Source organism: Lepidochelys kempii, chromosome 1 (genome assembly GCF_965140285.1).
Source record: "Lepidochelys kempii isolate rLepKem1 chromosome 1, rLepKem1.hap1, whole genome shotgun sequence".
NCBI lineage: Eukaryota > Metazoa > Chordata > Testudines > Cheloniidae > Lepidochelys > Lepidochelys kempii.
Window position 1 is genome coordinate 4,330,376 of NC_136380.1, and position 25,662 is coordinate 4,356,037.

At 45.9% G+C, this 25,662-nt stretch overlaps 1 protein-coding gene across 1 annotated transcript; it reads left to right on the plus strand.

The window, feature by feature from the left end:
• The first annotated feature begins 8,418 nt into the window (after positions 1–8,418).
• On the plus strand, positions 8,419–9,889 carry LOC140916076 (olfactory receptor 52P1). The gene is made up of 2 exons (XM_073357096.1): positions 8,419–8,464; positions 8,907–9,889. Exon 2 carries the CDS (start codon positions 8,951–8,953, stop codon positions 9,887–9,889), a length of 939 nt encoding a protein of 312 aa, XP_073213197.1. The 5' UTR covers positions 8,419–8,464; positions 8,907–8,950.
• Positions 9,890–25,662: the final 15,773 nt, after the last annotated feature.

Below are 25,662 nucleotides of genomic sequence, written 5' to 3' on the forward strand. Positions count from 1 at the left end.
GCGATTTGGCCCTCCTGATAACATTCCTACATGCCCGAGCAATATTTTTATACTCTTCCCTGGTCATATGTCCAACCTTCCACTTCTTGTAAGCTTCTTTTTTATGTTTAAGATCCGCTAGGATTTCACCATTAAGCCAAGTTGGTCGCCTGCCATATTTACTATTCTTTCGACTCATCGGGATGGTTTGTCCCTGTAACCTCAACAGGGATTCCTTGAAATACAGCCAGCTCTCCTGGACTCCTTTCCCCTTCAAGTTAGTCCCCCAGGGGATCCTGGCCATCCGTTCCCTGAGGGAGTCGAAGTCTGCTTTCCTGAAGTCCAGGGTCCGTATCCTGCTGCTTACCTTTGTTCCCTGCGTCAGGATCCTGAACTCAACCAACTCATGGTCACTGCCTCCCAGATTCCCATCCACTTTTGCTTCCCCCACTAATTCTACCCGGTTTGTGAGCAGCAGGTCAAGAAAAGCACCCCCCCTAGTTGGCTCCTCTAGCACTTGCGCCAGGAAATTGTCCCCTACGCTTTCCAAAAACTTCCTGGATTGTCTATGCACCGCTGTATTGCTCTCCCAGCAGATATCAGGAAAATTAAAGTCACCCATGAGAATCAGGGCATGCGATCTAGTAGCTTCCGTGAGCTGCCGGATGAAAGCCTCATCCACCTCATCCCCCTGGTCCGGTGGTCGATAGCAGACTCCCACCACTACATCACTCTTGTTGCACACACTTCTAAACTTAATCCAGAGACACTCAGGTTTTTCTGCAGAACCAGAATTGGAGTTTTGATTTTGAATTTGATTGCCATCTGGCAGCTTTGTTGCTAATTAGATGAACTCCTGTTAGGGCTTTTAGGGTTTTTGTTTGTTTGTTTGTTTTGTAATCAAATCTGTAGCAGTAGGTATGTAATGGAACCTTTCATTTGTTATTTGATGTGTTAATGAAAAAAATGTTTTTTTCAATGCATAGATTGAGCTACATTTGTGCTTGTTTTTAAAGCATTTTGGGCTAATAATGCCATAGATGTCTGGCAATCTTTCCAGCTGAGCTTGAGGCAGAGCAGCAGCAGCAGCCGGAAGCACAAGGGCCAGAGGAGCAGCCCAGAAGGCCGAGCTGGGCTAGAGCCAGAGAAGCAGCACTCAGCCAGAAGAGCCAAGCTCGGCGGAGGCAGAGCAGCGGTGCTGAGATGGAAGAGGCAGACCTGGGCTGGCCGCAGGGCAGCGGTTCTCAGGCAGAGTCGGGGAACTGCAGCTGGAGCAGACCAGAACCAGGAGCTGGGTCGGCACAGACCAGCTGTGCCAACGAGGAGCCAGGGCTGAGCTACTACGGGGAGCTGGGGAGCCAGAGACAGGCTAGTGGATGCCACAAGCAACACTGCACCTGAGCACAATGAGCAGCTGGGGAGAGCTAGGTGGGGCCCTGGGCAGAGGGCCCAACACAGGGAGAAGTCACTAGACAAAAGGGCCTTGAAGCTGGAGTCAGAAGTGAGGACATGAATCTGATGGGAGGGCAAATGCTGGGGAGAAGGGTCCTACCACCTAAAGCCTGAAGGCATGTGGTCACTGCCAGAGCAAGTATCGGTCCCATGGCATCACCGCAGGACAGGTAGGCCCTGGGCAGGAGGATGTGTGAGGAGCAGACTGCACACTTTCCTAACATCCCAGAGACAGCTGTTTTCGATGTCCCCGTGCACACTGATCAGGGTCCCTTGTTTCCTTGAACCTTTCCCATTTTTCCTTATGTTTCTGACAGTTGCTCTTTAATAAATTATATTTGGTTTGAACTTAATGTAGTGATCAGTGGGGTCAGGGGTACTAGTTTCAGGGGGTAGCTGTGTTAGCCTGTATCCACAAAAACAACAAGGAGTCTGGCGGCACCTGAAAGACTAACAGATATATTTGAGCATAAGCTTTCGTGGGTAAACACCATTTCTTCAGATGCATGGAGTGAAAATTACAAATTGTACTAGTCCTGACTCAAGATAGCACAGCCCGTTTCTGCATCTGTTTCTGAAAGCTCAACAACAGTATTAGAATTTGATGATTACCTGATGCAGAAAGTAGATGAACTATGAGAACAGTGTCATCTGCCAGATATAACCCACTTTAGACCTAACAAAGGGATACTGGCAAATATCTTTGATACCAGAATCATGGGGGAAGAAAGCCTTCTCCACGCCCTTCGGCCTGCATCAATTCAGGATCGTGTCATTTGGCCTCCACAGGGTGGCAGTGACTTTTCAGATGCCGGATACTACAACTGGATATTGTACACTGGATATCACAACTGCATGGGCAGTATGCAGCGGTACGCTGCTACGATCAGTGGAAAATAGCTTTTGGTCCTGTATCTTGTGGTACCATTGCCACAAATAATGCAGATGGCGGTTACACTCCACATAGGAAAAACAAGCTGTTCTCAATTGCTAGGCTGAGCAGTTTGCAAGACACAGGTTGCCTTAACAATCTGAGCCCCTGACCTTGGTGAATCGTTTCTCACTCCCAGGGGAGGCACTCAGTCTGAAGTTCTCCAGGGTCTATTTTCTGCTCTTCCAGCTCTTCTCAGAGCTGAGGGAATTGTCTGGGAGTTCTGGCCAACCTGCGAGTCCACAGGGACTGTACAGGGGAATCATAAAGGTCGCTATCCAGCATGCCGAGTGTAAGACGTGAGATTCATACACTGATTCACAGGGCTCTGCCTTCTTGTAACAGTAAAGAAATTTCCTCTCTCTGCTGAGCAGGATTTTGGTGAGTTGCCTGTTTCCACATTAAAATTAGTGCTGAGGGCTCAGGAAGGGTTCCAATGTTCAAGAACCATGAGGACAGAAATGCACCAGCACAGTGACTTGAACTGTTTAGTACTGCCAGAAACACCAAGGGATTTCACTGGTAAAATTGGAACTACAAATGTATTGGAAATAGTTTAGAGAAATATTTGTTTTTAATATCAGTTCCTTCTCTCTTACTCCTTCTGTCTGTCTCCGTAGCTTCCATTTTTTGGGCTGTGTGGTTTTTCTATGGTTCGCTCAAGTTTTCCAATTCAGGCAGACAAACCCTCTGCAGTGGGTATCTGTGTTACCAGAGGGTTCAAAACAAGAATGTGTCACACACTGGCCAGATTCTGCTCTCCCATTCTGCCATCACTGGGTCAAATCCAGATTGACACTGGCCTCCCTGAGAGCAAAATCAGGGCCCACATGTTTTGAAATCCCATCTTTAATACCCCGTTTCAGAACGCCACATAAACTGGGGGTTTCCCTCAGACTCTCTGAGCACCCTAACAGAATAGCACTCTCTGGAGCAGGACCAGAGTCTGTAATTTATGCAGTTAGGAGCCAGAAGTTAAAACACCAAGGGTGAAATTTTGGCCCCACTGAGATCAATCCCTCCACCTGTGAGCAACCCCACTGCAGCCTCTTGGCAATGTCAGAAATTGCCAATATGGAAATAGCAGCCTCAGGAAGAGGTATCTGGGTTTCTAACGGGCTGCATTACTTTAAAGCTTTTTGAGGAAGAGTTACTCCCATTGGTTCCTTTTAGTCTCCACATCCTCTTTCCTTCCCTGCACAGGCTGAGCTGCTGCTGGGGTTCCCTTCATGCCTGGAAAGGCAGTTCAGGCTGATCTCCCCCTTTCCCCGGGTGCAGGCAGACACTGAGTTTAAATTAGTCCGAGGAGATATTTCTGTGAGCTGTCGCTGTGGGGTCTGGCACCTGGTTTTGATCCTGGATGAGGGGTATCACTGTGTGGCAGGGCTGGAAATTGTGAGGGTGGGGGACTTACACAGACAAGTGGGCAGCACTGGGCTTTGTGGGGGCAGGGAGAGGGATGTACAGGGGTAGGCTGGCAATCCTGGAGCTCATGAGGGTAGGGAGGGAGATGTACAGAAATAAGCGGGTAGTGCTGAGGGTTGTGGGGACAGACAGGTGGTGGGCATGGGCAGGCAGACAGCACCTTGGGCTGTGGGGTAGGCAGGCAGCTCTGCTGAAATGAAATTGTTCTTGTGATTTTTGGTCCAAGGCCAGCGCTGGGACCTTTCATGCCCCAAGTGTGTTTGGGCAGGTCTCAGGGTCTGTTTGCACTTCCAAGCCACGGACCTGCAAGCTGGGTCTCAGGACTCTTACGCAGTTTTGTTTCCAACTGATGGTGCTGTTATGTAACTTCAGGCATTTCCCCAGTGGAAAGAACCACTGATTTTTTCTGAGACTGCACCCCACATTCTTCATAGTGTTATTAGTATGGTATAATTATAGCATAATTATAATGTGTATTATGCAAGGTGGGTCATGTAAGAAGTCATTGGAAAATTTATGATTTTCTGAATATCACTATCCTATTTGTGTGCACGTATCATTTTTGTAGCTGAAGTTATGAATATTGAGTACGTACCTATTTCAAATGTAGTTACACCTGGGTAACGCCCCTGAAGCAAGACTATAAGTAATGGATGTTGTGACTCTCCAAGGGCATGTGACCAGACCACAAAACTCGGGACTCCATCTTAGGATGTTTGTTCAAAACTTGCTTCTCATACCAGTTTGTGGGAAAAGTACAAAGGGGTCCTGTCATATACTAAAGCTAAATAAGGCTGTGGGTGACATCACTGGTGGTTCTTAACTCTCCACACAAGAGGACTCCTTGACACACCTGTGGAAAAAAGACTGAACTGGGGGGAGTGCTGGACCCAGGCTAAAGAGATTTCTAACCTATGTATGGGAACCTGAGAAACCCACGCTCCAAAGCAAATGCAGATTGTGTCTTTAGAGTCTGCCAGATGCCTTGTATCCTCAATCAGGTTGAGAAATTGCTCATTCATAGTCGATCTAACTGGTGTGTTAAACTTAATTGGCGATTTTGCTTATTGTCAAGCTAATCTGCTTTGATCTGTTTGCTATCCCTTGTAATCACTTAAAATCTATTCATTGGAGTTAATACATTTTAATTTAAACCCAGTATGTCTTTAAGTGAAGTGTCGGGGGGAAAATTCTCAGCTTGGTTACCACAAGTATACATTGTCCTCCCCATACTGAGGGAAGAGTGAACCAGGAAAAAAAAATCATACAGGTTAGAGTTTGGTTCAGGGCAGGACGGCACAGCTCTGGGGTCCAAGGCTAGGGAGCTGGTGGTTATTTTGGCTGTAACCTCTCTATCGTTGGTTCATGCAGTGGCTGGTCAGAGCCTGCATGTAACTGCAGCAGGGTGTGTCCCTGCCTGTGCAAATGCTGGTGGAGGTGTGGGACCAGGATCAGGTCTACAGCTTGTCACAGCAGCACACTGAGAGAGGGAGCCCAGGCTGGGGTGTTGGAGGGCTGAGTGGTTCCCCAGTTCCTGTGACACCCTAGGGGGAACCCAACACACTTTGGAATCAGCTGCTTCAATCTCCCATCACACTCTGAACCCCTGTCCACACTCTCCTTCCCCATCCCAGGCTGCCCCAATTCCAACAGCACCCTGGTCGCCAGTATCTCCACCATGCTCCCCAGTCATCCCTGGCTCCAACCTTCTCTCACCCTCCCCACAACTCTTCCTTTGAAAGGGGTGAGGTGCCTCTTGTCACACCTTCTCCCTTGGCTAGGAGGTAATCAGTGACTGTGTCTCACCAGTGGGAAATCTCACACATGAGTGGCAAAAGACAGGGCACCTGTGTGGCTTCTCTCGTTACACCCATACACAAGGCATGGTGTTTCCAGGACTGTTACGCAGGAACAACTTGTAAGCTGAAAAGTATGCACATTATGCAATGGAAGTGGTCAGTTCTGGGACATGTGAGGGCCTAGATAAATACAGCTGCCATGTGGAGGAACCACAGGGACACAGGCATTAAACCCAGGAAGCTCTGGGACCATTTGCTAACCAGCCCTGTTAGCCATCCACGGTAATGGCTGTACTTTCATTCCTTACTGCAGATCCTTTATGGGGTGAAATCATGATTTTTCTCACCTAAAATGTTCATCCATGCAGTGCCTCATGAGATCCCTCAGCCTCGTGAAACATACACCTAGTGTAACATTTCCCATACATTTGTTAGTCTGTAAGGTGCCACCGGTACTCCTGTGCTTTTTGCGGATACCGACTAACATGGCTGCTACTCTGAAACCTGTCATTTCCAAGTTGCCGCAGTCACATGAGTATTTTTCCTCATAGGGCTAAATTCAACCTGGTCATGAATAGAAAAAAATGCTTTTAGTAAGCTGAGACATGAGCCTGGAGGCACAAGGCCTCCAGCTGACTTCAGATGATGTTAGGGTGACCAGACAGCGAGTGTGCAAAATTGGTGCAGTGGGTGGGGGGTAATGGGAACCTATAGAACAAAAAGCCCCAAATACCATGACTGTCCCTATAAAATCAGGATAACTGGTCACCCTAGATGACATGTTAGGAGATTCCAAGGCCAGAAAGGACAATTGTGATCATTTAGTCTGTATAACACAGGCCTGTACAACACAGGCCTGAGAATTTCCCCAAAATCATTCCTAGAGCAGATCTTATAGAGAAACATCCAACCTTGATTTCAAAATTCTCAGTGATGAAGAATCAGCCAAGACCCTTGGGAAATTGTTCCAATGGTTAATTACTCTCACTGATAAAAAATTTATGCTTCACTGTTTAAAAATGGCATCTTATTTCAAGTCAGAATTTCTTCAACTTCAACTTTCAGCCACTGGATCCCATCACTCCTCTGAATACTAGGCTGAAAAGCCTAGTATTGAATATTTTGTTCCACGTGTAGGTACTTACAGATGGTTATCAAATTACCTCTTAACCATCTTTGTTAAACTAAATAGATTGAGCTCCTTAAGTCTATTACTGTAAGGCAGGTTTTCTCATCTTGTAGTAATTCTTATCACACTTGGATGTTGGTACATTGAAGAGGGTTCAGACATCTTTAATTATGGACACCAGAACTGGACACAGGATTCCAGCAGCATTTGCACCAGTGTCAAATACAGAGGTAAAATAACTTCTCTGTCTCTCCTTGAGATTCCCCTGGTTATCATCCCAGGATCAGATTGGCTGTTTTGGCCACAGGGTCACATTAGCTAATTATCCTTTCAGGCTCCCTAATCTTTTTAAGTCATTGAACTTCCCGTGATAGTTCCCCATCATGTAAGCATCGCCTGCATTTTTTGTTCCTAGATGTAGATATTTACATAGCTCTATGAGAATGCATATTATTTCCTTCAACCCTGTTTACCAACCAATCCAGATTGCTCTAAACCAGGGGCCTCTCCTCCTCATTGTTTACCGTACTCCCAATTTTTGTATCATCTGAAAACTTCAGGTATGAGAAGGGCTGGAATCTGAGTTGCTGACACGTCTCTGCTTACACTTGTCCGTTAACACCAGTCACATATGTCTCAGACAAAGTTGGGTGTCTGCAAGAAAGTGTCTCACCAAGAGAAACAAGGGAAGTAACAGAGGTGCAGGCCTGTAACCCTCAATACCAAGACCCTTGTGCTGCTCTTTGTGCCCATTCTGCTGAGCACAGAGTCATAGTCCAGCATGATAATCTCTGCTTCCCTGAGGGAAACTCGACTCCTTTCCAATATACGAATGACATCGTGGACTAGACCTATGGTCCATCTAGTCCAGTGTCCTCTCTCTAACGCTGACCACTCTAGGAGCTGCAGAATAAGGTGTAAGAAACCCAGCAGTAGGTGTATGCGGGAGAGTGGGGAATGACCTGACAATCCTGAGAGCATCACCCTAATGCCTAACAGCTAGAGACTGGCTTGTGCCCTGAAACACAGGGGTGTATAGGCTTTTCAAAATGTTTATTTATCTGTAACTATTCTAACTCGGTTCAGAGTAGCAGCCGTGTTAGTCTGTATTCGCAAAAAGAAAAGAAGGACTTGTGGTACCTTAGAGACTAACCAATTGATTTGAGCACAAGCTTTCATGAGCTACAGCTCACTGCCTCCGATGAAGTGAGCTGTAGCTCATGAAAGCTTATGCTCAAATCAACTGGTTAGTCTCTAAGGTGCCACAAGTCCTCCTTTTCTTTATTCTAACTGGATAATCTCACTATTACGTAAATGTCAAAACACTTCTTGATTCTTGCTTAGCTCACATCCACAACAACCTCTTGTGGCAACAAGTTCCTCAGTCACATTGGGCACTGAGTGAAGAATGCATTCTATTTTTATGTGTTTTGAATGGGCCATGTTTCAGTTTAATTGAATGTCATCTTGATCTTGTGTTATGAGACAGGGAGAACACATTCTCCATCAGATCTCTACCAGTGAGTATTTAATAAACTTTTCTCATGTCCCCTCTTATTCATCTCCTTTGTAAGGTTACAATCCCAGTCTTTTCAAACTATCTTCACGGGAGTTTCCCCCCAGGCCCTCCCACATGAGAGTTTCTGCAGGCCCTTGATCATTCTCGTTGCCCTTCCCAAAACCTCTCTGGTCCTGCAATATCCTGTATAAGAAGGGTGCCCACTACTACACAGAGGAGTCCAGAGAACAGTGAAACAGTCATTGACTGATCTCATGGCATTGCATTTTCTGTATGATTTTCCACCCCACTCCTCCTGCATCCTAAAATTTTGCTCAGTTTCTGTCCCCGATTGCACTGTGAGCAGGGTTTCACAGAGCTGTATACCATGATGCCCAGGTCCCTGTAAGGATTTTGAGGAGTTCGAGTTTTTACCTCCAGTGGGCATACACACTGCAGTTACTGACATTGAAATTCATCTGCCAGCATGCTGCCCATTCCCCTGGCTTTGTTAGCTCCCTCTGAGGAGCTCTCTGGACTTGACTATGATTGAAATATTCTGGTGCCATCTGTAAATGTTGGCAACTTACTACTCACCCCCCCTTTCTACACTGGTAATAACTATAAAATATTTACTGCAATAATTGTTATGAAGTGTGTAACCCACCTTGCTGTGCTTCTTTCCCTTCACAGGCACCTTGAACATTTCTGAGCCTGAGTGACAGATCAACCATCTCATGGCAGTTTTCAACCTCACCCCCTCTGATCCTTCAATGTTCATTCTAATGGGCATCCCTGGCCTGGAAGCTGCCCACCTCTGGATTTCCATCCTTTTCTCTATGTTCTACATTATTGGTCTGATGGGAAATTTCATGATTCTCTTTGTTGTCGGCAAAGAACAGACCCTGCACAAGCCGATGTACCTGCTTCTCTGCATGCTGGCAGTCACAGACATTGGCATGTCTACATCCGCCATGCCAAAAGCACTGTGTATATTTTGGTTCAATTTGAAGGGTATTACTGTGGGTGGATGCCTCACCCAGACTTTCTTCCTTCACACGGTTTATACGATGCACTCAGCTGTCCTAGTGACAATGGCCTTCGATCGATACGTTGCCATATGTAACCCTCTGAGATACGCCACCATCCTCACCAACACATGCATAGCTAATCTAGGGCTCGTGGGTTTGATAAGAGCTGTTCTCTTCATTCTGCCCATGCCCCTGCTCCTGAGGAGGCTGCCATTCTGTGCCAACCGCATTATCGCCCACACGTACTGCGACCACATGGCTGTGGCAAAGACATCGTGTGGGGACATCACAGTCAACAGGATGTATGGCTTGGTGATAGTGTTTTTAGTCATTGGGTTAGACCTGGCACTCATTGTCCTGTCATATGGCCTGATTATCAGGGCTGTCCTCAGAATCTCCTCCAAGAAAGCCCATCAAAAAGCCCTCAACACCTGCACAGCCCACATCTGTGTGATGCTGATTTCTTATACTTCCGTCCTCTTCACTACTCTGACACACCGGTTTGGTCAGGGCATTGCTCTGCATGTTCACATCATCCTGGCCAACCTCTATTTCATTGTCCCTCCTATGCTCAACCCTATCATTTATGGGCTCAAAAACAAAGAACTTCGTGACAAAATGGGCAAATACACCTGCAGAATATGACTGCTGGGGGCCAATGACTTTACACTGTGTGACAAGAGGGCGAAAGGAGATCTCCTCGTTAATCACAGGTTCTCTCTCCTAGCTTGGCTGAACACACCAGTGTGGAAGTTCACAGTCGTGGAAGTTCACAGTCTGACAAGTTCCTCATACCTAATGTCTTATCACTCCATCACCAAGCACTGCTCTCTCTCTTGCTGAGTTCCCTCTCTCTGACCATCCCCTGCTCTTTCAGTGTCACTCATCAGCTCCCATCCCCTATCCCCCTGTCACTCGGCCTCTCCATGTCTTCCAGACTCCCAGAAGATACTGCATCTTTCTGAAACAAGGTGGCTTCCCTGTGTGAACAGGCTGCTTGTCTGTTTGACGACATGAAGCCACATTTTCTGATGTCCAAAGAGAAATAAAGCAACTACAGCACTGCAGTTCTTTATCATATGTACAGTGATCCGGTGAGCAAAATTTACCTGATTTTCTACATCCAGTCCCTAAAGAATCCTGGAGGGGAAACCAAACGTTTCTGTTGGAAAGTGCTAATACAGGAAAGCTGCTGCAGGTTTTGAGGACATTCTACTAGAGCTTATTAGCGAGAGTTGTTAAACTGTGTGTTTTTGAGAAGTGGATTGGGTTTCCCTGGATTTGTTGAGGGGTTGGGGGTATACACCAAAGCCAACTGCAGCCATATGAGAGAGTACTCTCTGCCACTATGAGTTAATGAAATAGACCACCACGTGGTTTAGGGGCAATTGGAAAGCAGGGTTTTAGATGCAAGGTCAAAATCTAGCTGGCAGGTTCTGGTAATCAGAATTGGAGGAGTGGACAGACATGTAATTAAGTGAAAATGAAAGAAGAGAAATGTTTGAAAACCTTGAGTCTAGATGCCTCTGATATTAGACGTTTAAGAAAGTTAGGAAAAATGATAATCCAGGCGGGTCATTATGTCCTGTGTGTGTTGTTCAAGGTATAAAAGATGAGTTAATACAGTGTACGTTGGAGCAGTCCTCTGAAGCTATCTTGAGAGACATTTTTCCTAACACCATTTCTCTCCAGCAGGTGAACAACTGGCCTCTGTGAACCGGCTGTTAATTACTCAATACCATTCCAGATATTACACATAGGCAAATATCTGGGATGCTCTAAACCTACTACTTATGTGGTGTTAGTATATAGGCTCTTTTGTCAGGCTGAGAGAGAATTTGGGGTTTCACTTTTTGATACTCTCATACCTTACACTAATATGTATGAAGAAGAATGAACAAAGGAACTGTGTGTTGCATTTCCCACAACCAGATGGGCCTTTTAACACAATGAGAAAAGATACGGGTAGAGCTAAAGTGCTACAGGGTATGGGGGGAGTGTAATATACGAGCATACACTGGAGGGCTCCCTGGCTCTTCTCTTGAGGCAAGGTCAAACTCTAAAAGGCCAAAGAAATGTCTGTTTCTGACCATAGCACAACCTGATTACTCACCCTTCCCATGGAACACAAAAGACGTGGGATGAAGACCCTAAATTCATGACCTTCCAAAACAGAACATGACCAGAAGTTGCCAAGGGTGTGCCTTGCAGGTAAATTTGGAGCTGCTAAGGAGGAGGAGATGGGAAATGGGAATGGAGAAGGGGGACACAGGGCAAGGCTCTGCGGCATAAGAGCTGGGAATGGGACAGTGGGAAGCAAGGCTCTGTGGTATACATTCTTGCTGGAAACTAACCCCAACATAATATTGTCTGCATTTTGGACTTCTGGTCTTCTGCTTTCTGTGACAAGAACCAGGAGAGGGAGTGAAGGGAAAGCGCTCTACCATGTGTGCTTAAATCTAAAACATTGCAGTGTTAGAGCTGAATGGGTCTAATATTTATTTAATTTTCTTTCTTTCTATATTATATATAGTCCTATATTGTTTATCTTTACTCTATATTGTTTATCTTTACTCTATTTACTTCACATTCTCCCAACAATATGGACAAGTGTGATCCATGGATATAGCGTACTTAGATTTTAAGAAAGCCTTTGACAAGGTGTCTCAGAATAGACTCTTAAGCAATGTAAGTTGTCATGAGATAAGAGCGAAGGTCCCCTCATGGATCGGTAACTAGTTAAAAGATAGGAAACAAAGGGTAGGAATAAATTATCCTTTTCAGACTGGAGAGAGGTAGTTACAAAGGGATCTCACAAAGCTGGGTGACTTGGCAACAAAATGGCAGATGAAATTCATCATTGATAAATGCAAAGTAATGCACATTGGAAAACATAATCCCAACTATACATATAAAATGATGGGATCTAAATTAGCTGTTGCCACTCATGAAAGAAATTTTGGAGTCATTGTGGATATTTCTCTGAAAACATCCACTCAATGTGCAGTGGCAGTTAAAAAAGCTAACACAATGTTGGGAATCATTAAGAAATGGTTTATTGAACATTTTTGCCCTGTGTGCATCACTATTAACAGTGTTACCATCTCCATCGAGTAAAGGCCTATACCGCTATTAGGATTTCCTTTTGTTTCTAATATACTACCATAATCTTATTATTATTTTTCTCAGCCCTGCTAGCCACGGATTTATCTCTGGTGTCTTTTGCTTCCTTTATCCATTTTCTATATTTTATAACTTCTCATTTCTATCAGTTACTATCCACTTTCCCTGCTGTAAAAGTACTGATGGACAATCTCCTCCTATCAATGGCCGGGGACAGACATCCATGTTCATTCTCCTGGACCTCTTTGCATTATTTGACACTCTTAAAAATGAGATACTTCTCTCTAATCTAACAGGCAGAAGGAGTCCAGAGGGATTCACTAAAACGGTCTGAATCATTCTTGGAGGGATGCACCCAATTAGCGGTGTTGGGAAACTGCACCTCCAGCACTAGACCCCTCCCTTGTGGAATCTCACATGGATCAGTTCTCTCTCTGGGGCTTTTCAACATCTCCATGAAGCCTCTATGGGAACTGGTCACACAACATGGACTCAAAAACCAGCAGTATGCAGGTGACACCGAGCTCCTCCTATCCTTCCTATATGACCAAACCAGAATCACCAGGATGACCCAGTTCTTGGACAGAACAACTGGCTGAACGTGAAGCTAAGCAAGACAGAGGTGATGATGGTGGGCAGAACAAAGCATTTTGAAGGGTTAACATCCACCCTAAAGTATCCTTTGGCTGAAGGTAAAAAATCCATTACAATCAACATACCACACAGACTATGCTGACAGCTTGTGCCACACACTCTCAAAGAAACTGCGGAATCACCTGATCAACATCCTCTACAGCAAACAGGGAAAGATTAAGAATGAGCTCTCAAAACTGGATACTCTCATAAAAAAAAAAAAACAACCTTCCACACAAGCTTCCTCATGGCTGGACTTTACAAAAACTAGACAAGCCATTTACAACATACACTTTGCTTCTCTACAAAAGAAAAAGGACACTAAACTATCTAAACTACTACATGCCACAAGGGGCCACAACAATGGTTCCCTCAACCACCCAGAAATATTGTTAATCTATCCAACTATACTCTTAGTCCAGCAGAAGAATCTGTCCTATCTCAGGGCCTCTCTTTCTGCCCCTCAACCCCCACGAGCACGATACAGTTCTGTGGTGACCTAGAATCCTATTTTCGACGTCTTCGACTCCAGGAATACTTCCAGCACACCACTGAACAACATACTAACTCACAGAAACCTTCCTACCAAGATTACCAAAAAAAGGATTCTGGGTGGACTCCTCCTGAAGGTCGAAACAACAGACTGGACTTCTACATAGAGTGCTTGCGCCAATGTGCACGGGCTGAAATTGTGGAAAAGCAGCATCATTTACCCCATAACCTCTGCTGTGCAGAACACAATGCCATGCACAGCCTCAGAAACAACTTTGACATCATAATCAAAAAGGCTGACAAAAGAGATGCTGTCGTCATCATGAATAGTTCAGAATATAAACAAGAGGCTGCTAGGCAGCTCTCCAAAACCACTTTCTACAAGCCATTACTCTCTGATCCCACTGAGGGTTGCCAAAAGAAACTACGCCATCTGCTCAAGAAACTCCCTGGAAAAGCACAAGAACAAATCCGCACAGAAACACCCCTGAAACCCTGACCTGGGGTATTCTATCTGCTATCCAAGATCCATAAACCTAGAAATCCAGGATGTCCCATCATCTCAGGCATTGGCACCCTGACAGCAGGACTGTCTGGCTGTGTAGACTCCCTCCTCAGGCCCTACACTACCAGCACTCCCAGCTATCTTCGAGACACCACTGACTTCCTGAGGAAACTACAATCCATTGGTAATCTTCCTGAAAACACCATCCTGGCCACTATGGATGTAGAAACCCTCTACACCAACATTCCACACAAAGATGGACTACAAGCCGTCAGGAACAGTATACCTGATAATGTCACGCAAAACCTGGTGGCTGAGATTTGTGACTTTGTCCTCACCCATAACTAGTTCACAATTGGGGACAATGTATACCTTCAAATCAGCGGCACTACTATGGGTACCCGCATGGCCCCACAATATGCCAACATTTTTATGGCTGACTTAGAACAACGCTTCCTTAGCTCTCGTCCCCTAATGCCCTGACTCTACTTGTCCTACATTGATGACATCTTCATCATCATGGAAAAGAAGCTCTTGAGGAATTCCACCATGATTTCAACAATTTCCATCCCACCATCAACCTCAGCCTGGACCAGTCCACACAAGAGATCCACTTCCTAGACACTATGGTGCTAATAAGCGATGGTCACATAAACACCACCCTATACCAGAAACCTACTGACCGCTATACTTACCTACATGCCTCCAGCTTTCACCCAGACCACACTACACTATCCATTGTCTACAGCCAAGCTCTACGATACAACCACATTTGCTCCAACCCCTCAGACAGAGACAAACACCTACAAGATCTCTATCAAGCATTCTTGCAACTACAATACCCACCTGCTGAAGTGAAGAAACAGACAGACAGAGACAGAAGAGTACCCAGAAGTCATCTACTACAGGACAGACCCAACAAAGAAAATAACAGAACACCACTAGCCATCACCTTCAGCCCTCAACTACAACCTCTCCGACACATCATCAAGGATCTATAACCTATCCTGAAGGACGACCCATCACTCTCACAGATCTTGGGAGACAGGCCAGTCCTTGCTTACAGACAGCCCCCCAACCTGAAGCAAATACTCACCAGCAACCACACACCACACAACAAAAACACTAACCCAGGAACCTATCCTTGCAACAAAGCCCGTTGCCAACTGTGTCCACATATCTATTCAGGGGACACCATCATAGGGCCTAATCACATCATCCACCCTATCAGAGGCTCGTTCACCTGCGCATCTACCAATGTGATATATGCCATCATGTGCAATACCCCTCTGCCATGTCCATTGCCCAAACTGGACAGTCTCTACATAAAAGAATCAATGGACACAAATCAGACGTCAAGAATTATAACATTAAAAAAACAGTCGGAGAACACTTCAATCTCTTTGGGCACTCGATTTTCAGACCTAAAAGTGGCAATTCTTCAACAAAAAAACTTCAAAAACAGACTCCAAGGAGAGACTGCTGAATTGGAATTCATTTGCAAACTGGATACAATTAACTTCGGCTTGAATAAAGACTGGGAGTGGATGTGTCATTACTCAAAGTAAAACTATTTCCCCTTGTTTATTTCCCCTCCTACTGTACTTGTAAAGTGCTGTAAATGGCCCACCTTGATTATCACTACAAAAGGTTCCCCTTGTTTCCCCACCCCCCGGCTCTCCTGCTGGTAATAGCTCACCTTTCCTGATCATAGAATCATAGAATCATAGAATATCAGGGTTGGAAGGGACCCCAGAAGGTCATCTAGTCCAACCCCCTGCTCGAAGCAGGACCAATTCCCAGTTAAATCATCCCAGCCAGGGCTTTGTCAAGCCTGACCTTACAAACCTCTAAGGAAGGAGATTCTACCACCCCCCTAGGTAACGCATTCCAGTGTTTCACCACCCTCTTAGTGAAAAAGTTTTTCCTAATATCCAATCTAAACCTCCCCCACTGCAACTTGAGACCATTACTCCTCGTTCTGTCATCTGCTACCATTGAGAACAGTCTAGATCCATCCTCTTTGGAACCCCCTTTCAGGTAGTTGAAAGCAGCTATCAAATCCCCCCTCATTCTTCTCTTCTGCAGGCTAAACAATTCCAGCTCCCTCAGCCTCTCCTCATAAGTCATGTGTTCTAGACCCCTAATCATTTTTCTTGCCCTTCGCTGGACTCTCTCCAATTTGTCCACATCCTTCTTTTAGTGTGGGGCCCAAAACTGGACACAGTACTCCAGATGAGACCTCACCAATGTCAAATAGAGGGGAACGATCACGTCCCTCGATCTGCTCGCTATGCCCCTACTTATACATCCCAAAATGCCATTGGACTTCTTGGCAACAAGGGCACACTGCTGACTCATATCCAGCTTCTCGTCCACTGTCACCCCTAGGTCCTTTTCCGCAGAACTGCTGCCTAGCCATTCGGTCCCTAGTCTGTAGCGGTGCATTGGATTCTTCCATCCTAAGTGCAGGACCCTGCACTTATCCTTATTGAACCTCATCAGATTTCTTTTGGCCCAATCCTCCAATTTGTCTAGGTACTTCTGTATCCTATCCCTCCCCTCCAGCGTATCTACCACTCCTCCCAGTTTAGTATCATCCGCAAATTTGCTGAGGGTGCAATCCACACCATCCTCCAGATCATTTATGAAGATATTGAACAAAACCGGCCCCAGGACCGACCCTTGGGGCACTCCACTTGATACCGGCTGCCAACTAGACGTGGAGCCATTGATCACTACCCGTTGAGCCCGACAATCTAGCCAGCTTTCTACCCACCTTATAGTGCATTCATCCAGCCCATACTTCCTTAACTTGCTGACAAAAATACTGTCACTCTCGTTACAGTGTGTATGGTAACACCCATTGTTGCATGTTCTCTGTGTATATAAAATCTCCCCACTGTATTTTCCACAGTATGCATCTGATGAAGTGAGCTGTGGCTCACGAAACCTTATACTCTTAATAAACTTGTTAGTGTCTAAGGTGCCACAAGTCCTCCTTTTCTTTTTATGAATACAGACTAACACGGCTGCTACTCGGAAACCTTTGGCTTACGGTTCACAGCCACACCTGGGCAATTCAGTCCACAGTCGAGGAGTGCTCTTGGATTCCTTGCTGACGGTGAGCTTTCTCATACCAGCATCTATGAGTAGTGCTTTCTACCATGTCTAGTTAACTAGGAGGCTCTGTCCCATCCTAGTGGATGATGACCTGGCCTCAGTTATATTGGTCTCCATCACCTCCTGTGTGGACTGTAGCCATGTGTAAGGGACTGTTGCCCCTTACCAAAACTTAGTGAGGGTTTGGTTGGCCATTTCCCAGTACAAAAAGAAAGGGCGGATGGGAATTCAGGAACCTAGGACTGATGGTCCCCAGGGGCAATCACTTGAGGCCAATGCTTTGGGTCAGCCTGATTGACAGCGCAGTCAGGCTAATGAGGGAATCAAGAGGACAGGGGTCCCGTCCACAGTGTGAGCTGGGGCTGCCTGGGCCAGAGTGGTGCTGGGAGCAGAGCTGCAGCAACCAGAACCAGAGAGGCCAGAGAAGCAGCCCAGGGACCTGCACTGGAGGCAAAGCAGCAGCAGCAGTGCCGGGGGAAAGTGGAGCGGAAACTGCAGCAGTGCAGAGCCGGGTGCGTTGAGCAGCTGAGGAGAGTGAGAAGAGACCCGGGGCAGACGCCCCCAGCCAAGAGGCCCTGCAGATCAGACTTGGAGGGGGATCATAACCCCAATGGGAGGGTCAATGCTGGGGAAAATGGTCCTGTCACCTAGAGCCTGAGGGCTTGTGGCCACAGCCAGAACAAGTGTCTGACCTGAGGCATCCCTCAGCACAGCAGGGCCTGGGCAGGAGCCCTGGGACATGTGAGGGACAGACTGTGAACTGCCCTGACGTTCCAGAGATGGCTGTTTGGGGTTCCCCTGTGCCACAGACACCCAACATCACAAACTTTGCATTGGGTACCACACAATCATATTATAAGGATGAACATGGGGGTGCAGGGTGTTCCCCTGAGGTACAGAGCGTCACAGATGCGTTGGCAGGTTTCTGAGTGGGAGCGGAAGTGGAGTACTAGAGTTCACACCTCACAGGAGTGGGGAGGTCACAACCTCCAGCTAGTTCTGAAAACCTCAGCTTCACCTTGCGGAATGATGAAGGATCAGGCTCCCTCTTCCAGCCTTTCCTCTGCATCCCACCCAACAAAGAGTCCCTGCCAGAGCGGGAGTCCATTTCCCTCTTTGCATGACAGAGAGACCGTGCTTACGGCAAATCAGGATGCCTGGGTTCTGTCTGTCATCCTGCCACCCAATCTCTGTGTGACTTTGGCCAAATAACATCTCCCTGTGCCTGACTTTACCTATCTGTTTAATGGGGCTATGGTCATAGTGACTTTCCTGTGCTAGGTGTTTTGAACATCCTTCAATGAAAGGATCTGCAGAGTATGATGATAGTTACTGGTGGGAATTACTGATTTCTGATCCCTTAGCAACATCACCGTGTGCTGGAACAAAGGGCTGGTGTCTCCCTCAGGCATCTTTCTACAGATCTGTCTGTCTACTAGCTACCCATCCTGCCTGGGACATTACAGGGTATCAGACCCTATGGAGATGTAGGCATTACACCTTCTTTTCCTACCGATCAACTATAATCTTTAAATATACACAAATTCACAGAGCAGCCAATTCCTCTCTGACTCAGCACAGAGCCCCAGAGTTCATATCTCCCTTTGAGAAGGTCCCTTAATTACTGTTTACTCCTAAAGCTGGATAAGAAACACAGAAGCCCAGACAGGCTTGTCTTCACCCTATTGACATTCAGAGGCTTGCTTCTCCGCTAGAGGCTGAGTGAACCCCCCTGGGATTGCACAGAGCTATATTATAAATGCAGCACATCCCTGTGTCAGCTCTCAGCCCGGGATGCTGCTCCAGATATTGGGGTGAGAGAGGTGTAGGATACAGCTACCTGAGGAGGATTCCCAGGGAAGGTGCTTCCGTCTCAGAATTCACAGGTACCTATGTCTCGCTGAGGAGCTCACCTGCTTGACAAACCCCGTGCAACGTGGGCATGATAGGATAAATAATAGGGCTGTGGTCCCTCTTACTCTGCATAGCCATTAAACATCCAAGGGCCCTTGCCACAGGGGATGAGTTTGCTTCCGTATCATACGCGAAAATGTTCCTCTTTGCTGTGCCCTCCCGGGCTGACAGCCTCCAGCCCCAAGGTGGCTGCATTTCAGTGTCACAGTGGATCCTTCACGATGTACACTAGAAGGCCAAATTCTGAGCTCTGGCCCATAGTTTACCCAGGCTCCACTGAGGCAAAACTCCCATTGGAGTAAGAACTGAGTAAAGACCTCAGGAGCCAGCTGTGTGTTAATGCAGAGACGCCGTCACCTCCTCCTCTTGCATTTCAGGGCTCTGGTTGTTACCGGGGGAAGGGGCCTTACCTGACTTTTATCTCCATGGAGGTGCTTGGGCTCCTCACTTGAACAATTATAAGAATTTTTCAACATGGGCAACACATCTTTTCTCCTAACTTCATTTGAGAAGTTGGCTCAAATGTTATGCCGGATACTCAAAAAACAATTCAGCCAGAAGCAGACACACAGCATCTGAAATTTCTGTCCAAATGCTCAAAGTCTGGAAAACTTATAAGCAAATGAAAATGAGGTTTCCTAATGGAAGGTGTCAGACAGCCTTAACTAATGGTGGTCCCACCAGCACCACCTTCAATGGCCAAACCATTTGTGAATCCCATTCACCTAAACTCTTTGCCTCAGGAACATATGTGGTAAGGAGTTCCACAGGCCAAATATGGATTATATAAACAAATTTATTTTTTCAGTGTTATATGTTCAGACTTTCAATGGAATTCAATGTTCCCTACTTCATGTATTGTGAGACAGAGTAAATATAAATTCAAGGAATCCCTGTTGAGGTTACAGGGACAAACCATCCCGATGTGTCGAAAGAATAGTAAATATGGCAGGCGACCAGCTTGGCTTAATGGTGAAATCCTAGCGGATCTTAAACATAAAAAAGAAGCTTACAAGAAGTGGAAGGTTGGACATATGTCCAGGGAAGAGTATAAAAATATTGCTCGGGCATGTAGGAATGAAATCAGGAGGGCCAAATCGCACCTGGAGCTGCAGCTAGCCAGAGATGTCAAGAGTAACAAGAAGGGTTTCTTCAGGTATGTTGGAAACAAGAAGAAAGCCAAGGAAAGTGTGGGCCCCTTAATGAATGAGGGAGGCAACCTAGTGACAGAGGTTGTGGAAAAAGCTAATGTACTCAATGCTTTTTTTTGCCTCTGTCTTCACTAACAAGGTCAGCTCCCAGACTGCTGCGCTGGGCATCACAACATGGGGAATAGATGGCCAGCCCTCTGTGGAGAAAGAGGTGGTTAGGGACTATATAGAAAAGCTGGACATGCACAAGTCCATGGGGCCGGACAAGTTGCATCCGAGAGTGCTGAAGGAATTGGCGGCTGTGATTGCAGAGCCATTGGCCATTATCTTTGAAAACTCATGGCGAACCGGGGAAGTCCCGGATGACTGGAAAAAAGTCTAATGTAGTGCCAATCTTTAAAAAAGGGAAGAAGGAGGATCCTGGGAACTACAGGCCTGTCAGCCTCACCTCAGTCCCCGGAAAAATCATGGAGCAGGTCCTCAAAGAATCAATCCTGAAGCACTTACATGAGAGGAAAGTGATCAGGAACAGCCAGCATGGATTCACCAAAGGAAGGTCATGCCTGACTAATCTAATCGCCTCCTATGATGAGATTACTGGTTCTGTGGATGAAGGGAAAGCAGTGGATGTATTGTTTCTTGACTTTAGCAAAGCTTTTGACACGGTCTCCCGCAGTATTCTTGTCAGCAAGTTAAAGAAGTATGGGCTAGATGAATGGACTATAAGGTGGGTAGAAAGCTGACTAGATTGTCGGGCTCAACGGGTAGTGATCAATGGCTCCATGTCTCGTTGGCAGCCGGTGTCAAGTGGAGTACCCCAGGGGTCGGTCCTGGGGCCGGTTTTGTTTAATATCTTCATAAATGATCTGGAGGATGGTGTGGATTGCACTCTCAGCAAATTTGCGGATGATACTAAACTGGGAGGAGTGGTAGATACGCTGGAGGGGAGGGATAGGATACAGAGGGCCCTAGACAAATTGGTGTAGATGGTGTAGTTTCTTTTGGTAACCCTCAGTGGGATCAGAGGGTAATGGCTTGTAGAAAGTGGTGTTGGAGAGCTGCCGAGCAGCCTCTTGTTCATATTCCGAACTATTCATGATACCAACAGCACCTCCTTTGTCAACCTTTTCGATTATGATGTCAGAGTTGTTTCTGAGGCTGTGGATGGCATCGTTTTCAGCACGGCTGAGGTTCTAGGGCAAGTGATGTTGCTTTTCCACAATTTCAGCCCGTGCATGTCGGCGGAAGCACTCTATGTAGACGTCCAGTCTGTTGTTTTGACCTTCAGGAGGAGTCCACCCAGAATCCTTCTTTTTGTAGTGTTGGTAGGAAGGTCTCTGTGGATTAGCATGTTGTTCAGAGGAGTGTTGGAAATATTCCTTGAGTCGGAGATGTCAAAAATAGGATTCTAGGTCACCACAGAACTGTATCATGTTTGTTGGGGTGGAGGGGCAGAAGGAGAGGCCCCGAGATCGGACAGATTCTTCTGCTGGGCTAAGAGTATAGTTGGATAGATTAACAATATTGCTGGGTGGGTTAAGGGAACCATTGTTGTGGCCCCTTGTAGCATGTAGATAGATTTTAGGTGATTATAAGTGACAGGCAAAAAGTCAGAGTTACTTACCAAAGAAAAGAATAGATAAGCACGCAGTCTAAACTCTCAACCATATGAGGCTGGACAACATCGACCTTAAGCTGTTTTTCTCAACCCACTGGCTATTGCAGGTCATGGTACACAAGTTTCACCCTTGAAACCTTGGCCAGATGCTCTCTTGGATTCTTCATTTTTCGGAGTGTCTTTGTTGCTTGCAGAATAGATCACGGGAGGGTGGGGTGGGGGGTTAGGAGAAAAGGTAAAGCATGGGCTACTGTGTTTTGGTTTATACCCTTCCTTCATGTGCTTGGAGAACAAAAGTTCAGGTATGTCTGATGGGCACTGAACTATGCAAGACAGAGCAATTGCCCGGATGTGGCCTTCTGCAAGTTTGTCATTGCATTGTAGCTCCCTTGCTAGACAATGATTGTTGATGTTTATTCAACACCCATCCGGGCGTTGGTTACTTTTCCTTGCTGTTGTCTCTGGGGAACATAAGAACATAAAAATGGCCCTACTTGGTCAGACCAAAGGTCAATATAGCCCAGTATCCTGTCTTCTGACAGTGGACAGTGCCAGGTGCCCCAGAGGCAATGAACAGAGCAGGTAGTCATCAAGTGATCCATCACCTGTTACTCATTCTCAGCTTCTGGCAAACAGAGGCTAGGGACACCATACCTGCCTATCCTGGCTAGCAGGCATTGATGGACCTATCCCCCATGAATCTAACTAGTTCTTTTTTGAACCCTGTTATGGTCCTGGACTTCACAACATCCTCTTGCAAGGAGTTCCACAGGTTGAGCCCTGGTTCTTGTGTTATGAGAAGTAGTAAACAACACTTCCTTATCTACTTTCTCTACACCTGTCATGATTTTATAGACTTCAATCATATCTCCCCATAGCCGTCTCTTTTCCAAGCTGAAAAGTCCCAGTCTATTTAATCTCTCCTCTTACGGAAGCCGTTCATATCCCGAATCATTTGTGTTGCCCATTTCTGAACCTTTTCCAATTCTAATATATCTCTTTTGAGATGGAGTGACCACATTTCCACTCAGTATTCAAGATGTGGGTTTACCGGAGTACTGCAGATGCACACACACCAACATCTTAGGTGGGAAAATATTTACCCTCATAAAAGAAATGTCCAGTAGTCGAAACTTATTGTTTCTCTCCCTTGCAAGTGTAAACTACTCTTGCGAAAGCTGGCGTCACCCAGACAGACCAGCCTCAATTTGGCATAAGAAAGGAGAAAGAGAAGAAAGGAGTACAGAGGTATAAGTAGGGGTCCAAGACAAACTGGAGGATTGGGCCAAAAGAAATCTGGTGAGGTTCAATAAGGATAAGTGCAGGGTCCTGCACTTAGGATGGAAGAATCCAATGCACCGCTACAGACTAGGGACCAAATGGCTAGGCAGCAGTTCTGCGGAAAAGGACCTAGGGGTGACAGTGGACGAGAAGCTGGATATGAGTCAGCAGTGTGCCCCTGTTGTCAAGAAGGCCAATGGCATTTTGGGATGTATAAGTAGGAGCATAGCGAGCAGATCGAGGGACGTGATCGTCCCCCTCTGTTCGACATTGGTGATGCCTCTTCTGGAGTACTGTGTCCAGTTTTGGGCCCCACACTACAAGAAGGATGTGGATAAATTAGAGAGAGTCCAGCAAAGGGCAACAAACATGATTAGGGGTCTGGAACACATGACTTCTGAGGAGAGGCTGAGGGAACTGGGATTGTTTAGTCTGTGGAAGAGAAGAATGAGGGGGGATTTGATAGCTGCTTTCAACTACCTGAAAGGGGGTTCCAGAGAGGATGGTTCTAGACTATTCTCAGTGGTAGAAGAGGACAGGACAAGGAGTAATGGTCTCAAGTTGCAGTGGGGGAGGTTTAGGTTGGATATTAGGAAAACCTTTTTCACTAGGAGGGTGGTGAAACACTGGAATGCATTACCTAGGGAGGTGGTGGAATCTTCTTCCTTAGAAGTTTTTAAGGTCAGGCTTGACAAAGCCCTGGCTGAGATGATTTAATTGGGGATTGGTCCTGCTTTGAGCAGGGGGTTGGACTAGATGACCTCCTGAGGTCCCTTCCAACCCTGATATTCTATGATTCTATGATTGCTTTCTATAAATATATCAGAGGGATAAATACTGGAGAGGGAGAGGAATTATTTAAGCTCAGTACCAATGTGGACACAAGAACAAATGGATATAAACTGGCCACCAGGAAATTTAGACTAGAAATTAGACAAAGGTTTCTAACCATCAGAGGAGTGAAGTTTTGGAATAGCCTTCCAAGGAAAGCAGTGAGGGCAAAAGATCTATCTGGTTTTAAGATTAAACTCGATAAGTTTATGGAGGAGATGGTATGATGGGATAACATGGTTTTGGTAATTAAATATTTATGGTAAATAGGCCCAATGGCCTGTGATGGGATATTAGATGGGGTGGGATCCGAGTTACCCAGGAAAGAATTTTCTGTACTCTCTGGCTGATGAATCTTGCCCATATGCTCAGGGTTTAGCTGATTGCCATATTTGGGGCTGGGAAGGAATTTTCCTCCAGGGCAGATTGGAAGAGGCCCTGGAGGTTTTTTGCCTTCCTCTGTAGCATGGGGCACGAGTTACTTGCTGGAGGATTCTCTGCTCCTTGAAGTCTTTAAACTACGATTTGAGCACTTCAATAGCACAGATATAGGTGTGAGGTTTTTTGCAGGAGTGGTGGGTGAAATTCTGTGGCCTATGTTGTGCAGGAGGTCAGACCAGATGATCATAATGTCCCTTCTGTCCTAAATATGTATGAATCTATGAATCTATGACTTCGGTTCTACCCCACTGGCTAAAGAGAAGTCATACAAGCAATTCCCTCAGACACTCCAGTTTCCCAGTATCACCAACAGCATCACTTGTTATGGGGATGAATCGTTATGAAAACCCCAGTAAAAGAAAACAGTCCTCCTGATCCCAAAGGCCCAAGCCCGAGACACAGGTCAATATATGTCAGATCTTACTCACAAATCATGCTGTTGACAATTCTTTAGAATCTAAAATGTAAACGTCTATTCATAAAAAGAAAGTCATATAGATGAGAGCTAAAGCTGGTTAAAGGAATTAATTACATACTGTAATGGCAAAGTTTTTGGTTGAGGCTTTTAGCAGTGATAGAATAAACTGCAGGCTCAAATCAAGTCTCTGGAGTACATCCACAGCTTAGATGATTCATTCAGTCCTTTGTTCAGAGCTTCAGTGTAGCAAGATAAGGAGCAGGATTGAAGACAAGACAGAGGAGATGCAGCTGCCCTTTATAGTCTCTTGTCATGTGTATCTGCCTTTTCTCAATGGGTCAGTTGTATCGCTGGTGGTCCTTAATGGACCATCAAGCTGGCTATGCAGTACTGATGCCAAATTGTCTAGGGTGTCACCCAGAAGCAGAGCACAGGTTTGAACTAGAAACAGTATAGAGCCAATATTGATAACTTTAAATACAAAAATGATACATGCATACAGTTAGCATAATCATAACCAGCAAATTGTAACCTTGTCTTAGACACCTTACGTAACCTCCTTTGTACAAGATTTTGTGCCACTATAGGACCTTGGTTGCAACAATGATCTATGCGGTCACAGTTCATATGAATAATGTCACATATACTGATATTGTATAGAGTTCATTTTTTCACCTGAATGTTTCCCCCTACTAAATGCCTCAGAGAAACCAAAATCTATTGCAATTCCCTTGATCAACCAAACTCATTTTTGGAGACCAAAGCCCTGAGGTAAGTGGGGACATGGGATACTGGGAGGAAGCATGAGCAGAGAACACGAGTGGGGAGGGCTCCTGCCTCATACTGAGAAAGAGGGACAATCAGTGAGTTATCTTAAGTGCCTATACA

What these genes read in the sequence shown, in the direction of transcription:
- LOC140916076 (XM_073357096.1), top strand. Translation starts at nt 8,951, where the DNA reads ATGGCAGTTTTCAACCTCACCCCCTCTGATCCTTCAATGTTCATTCTA.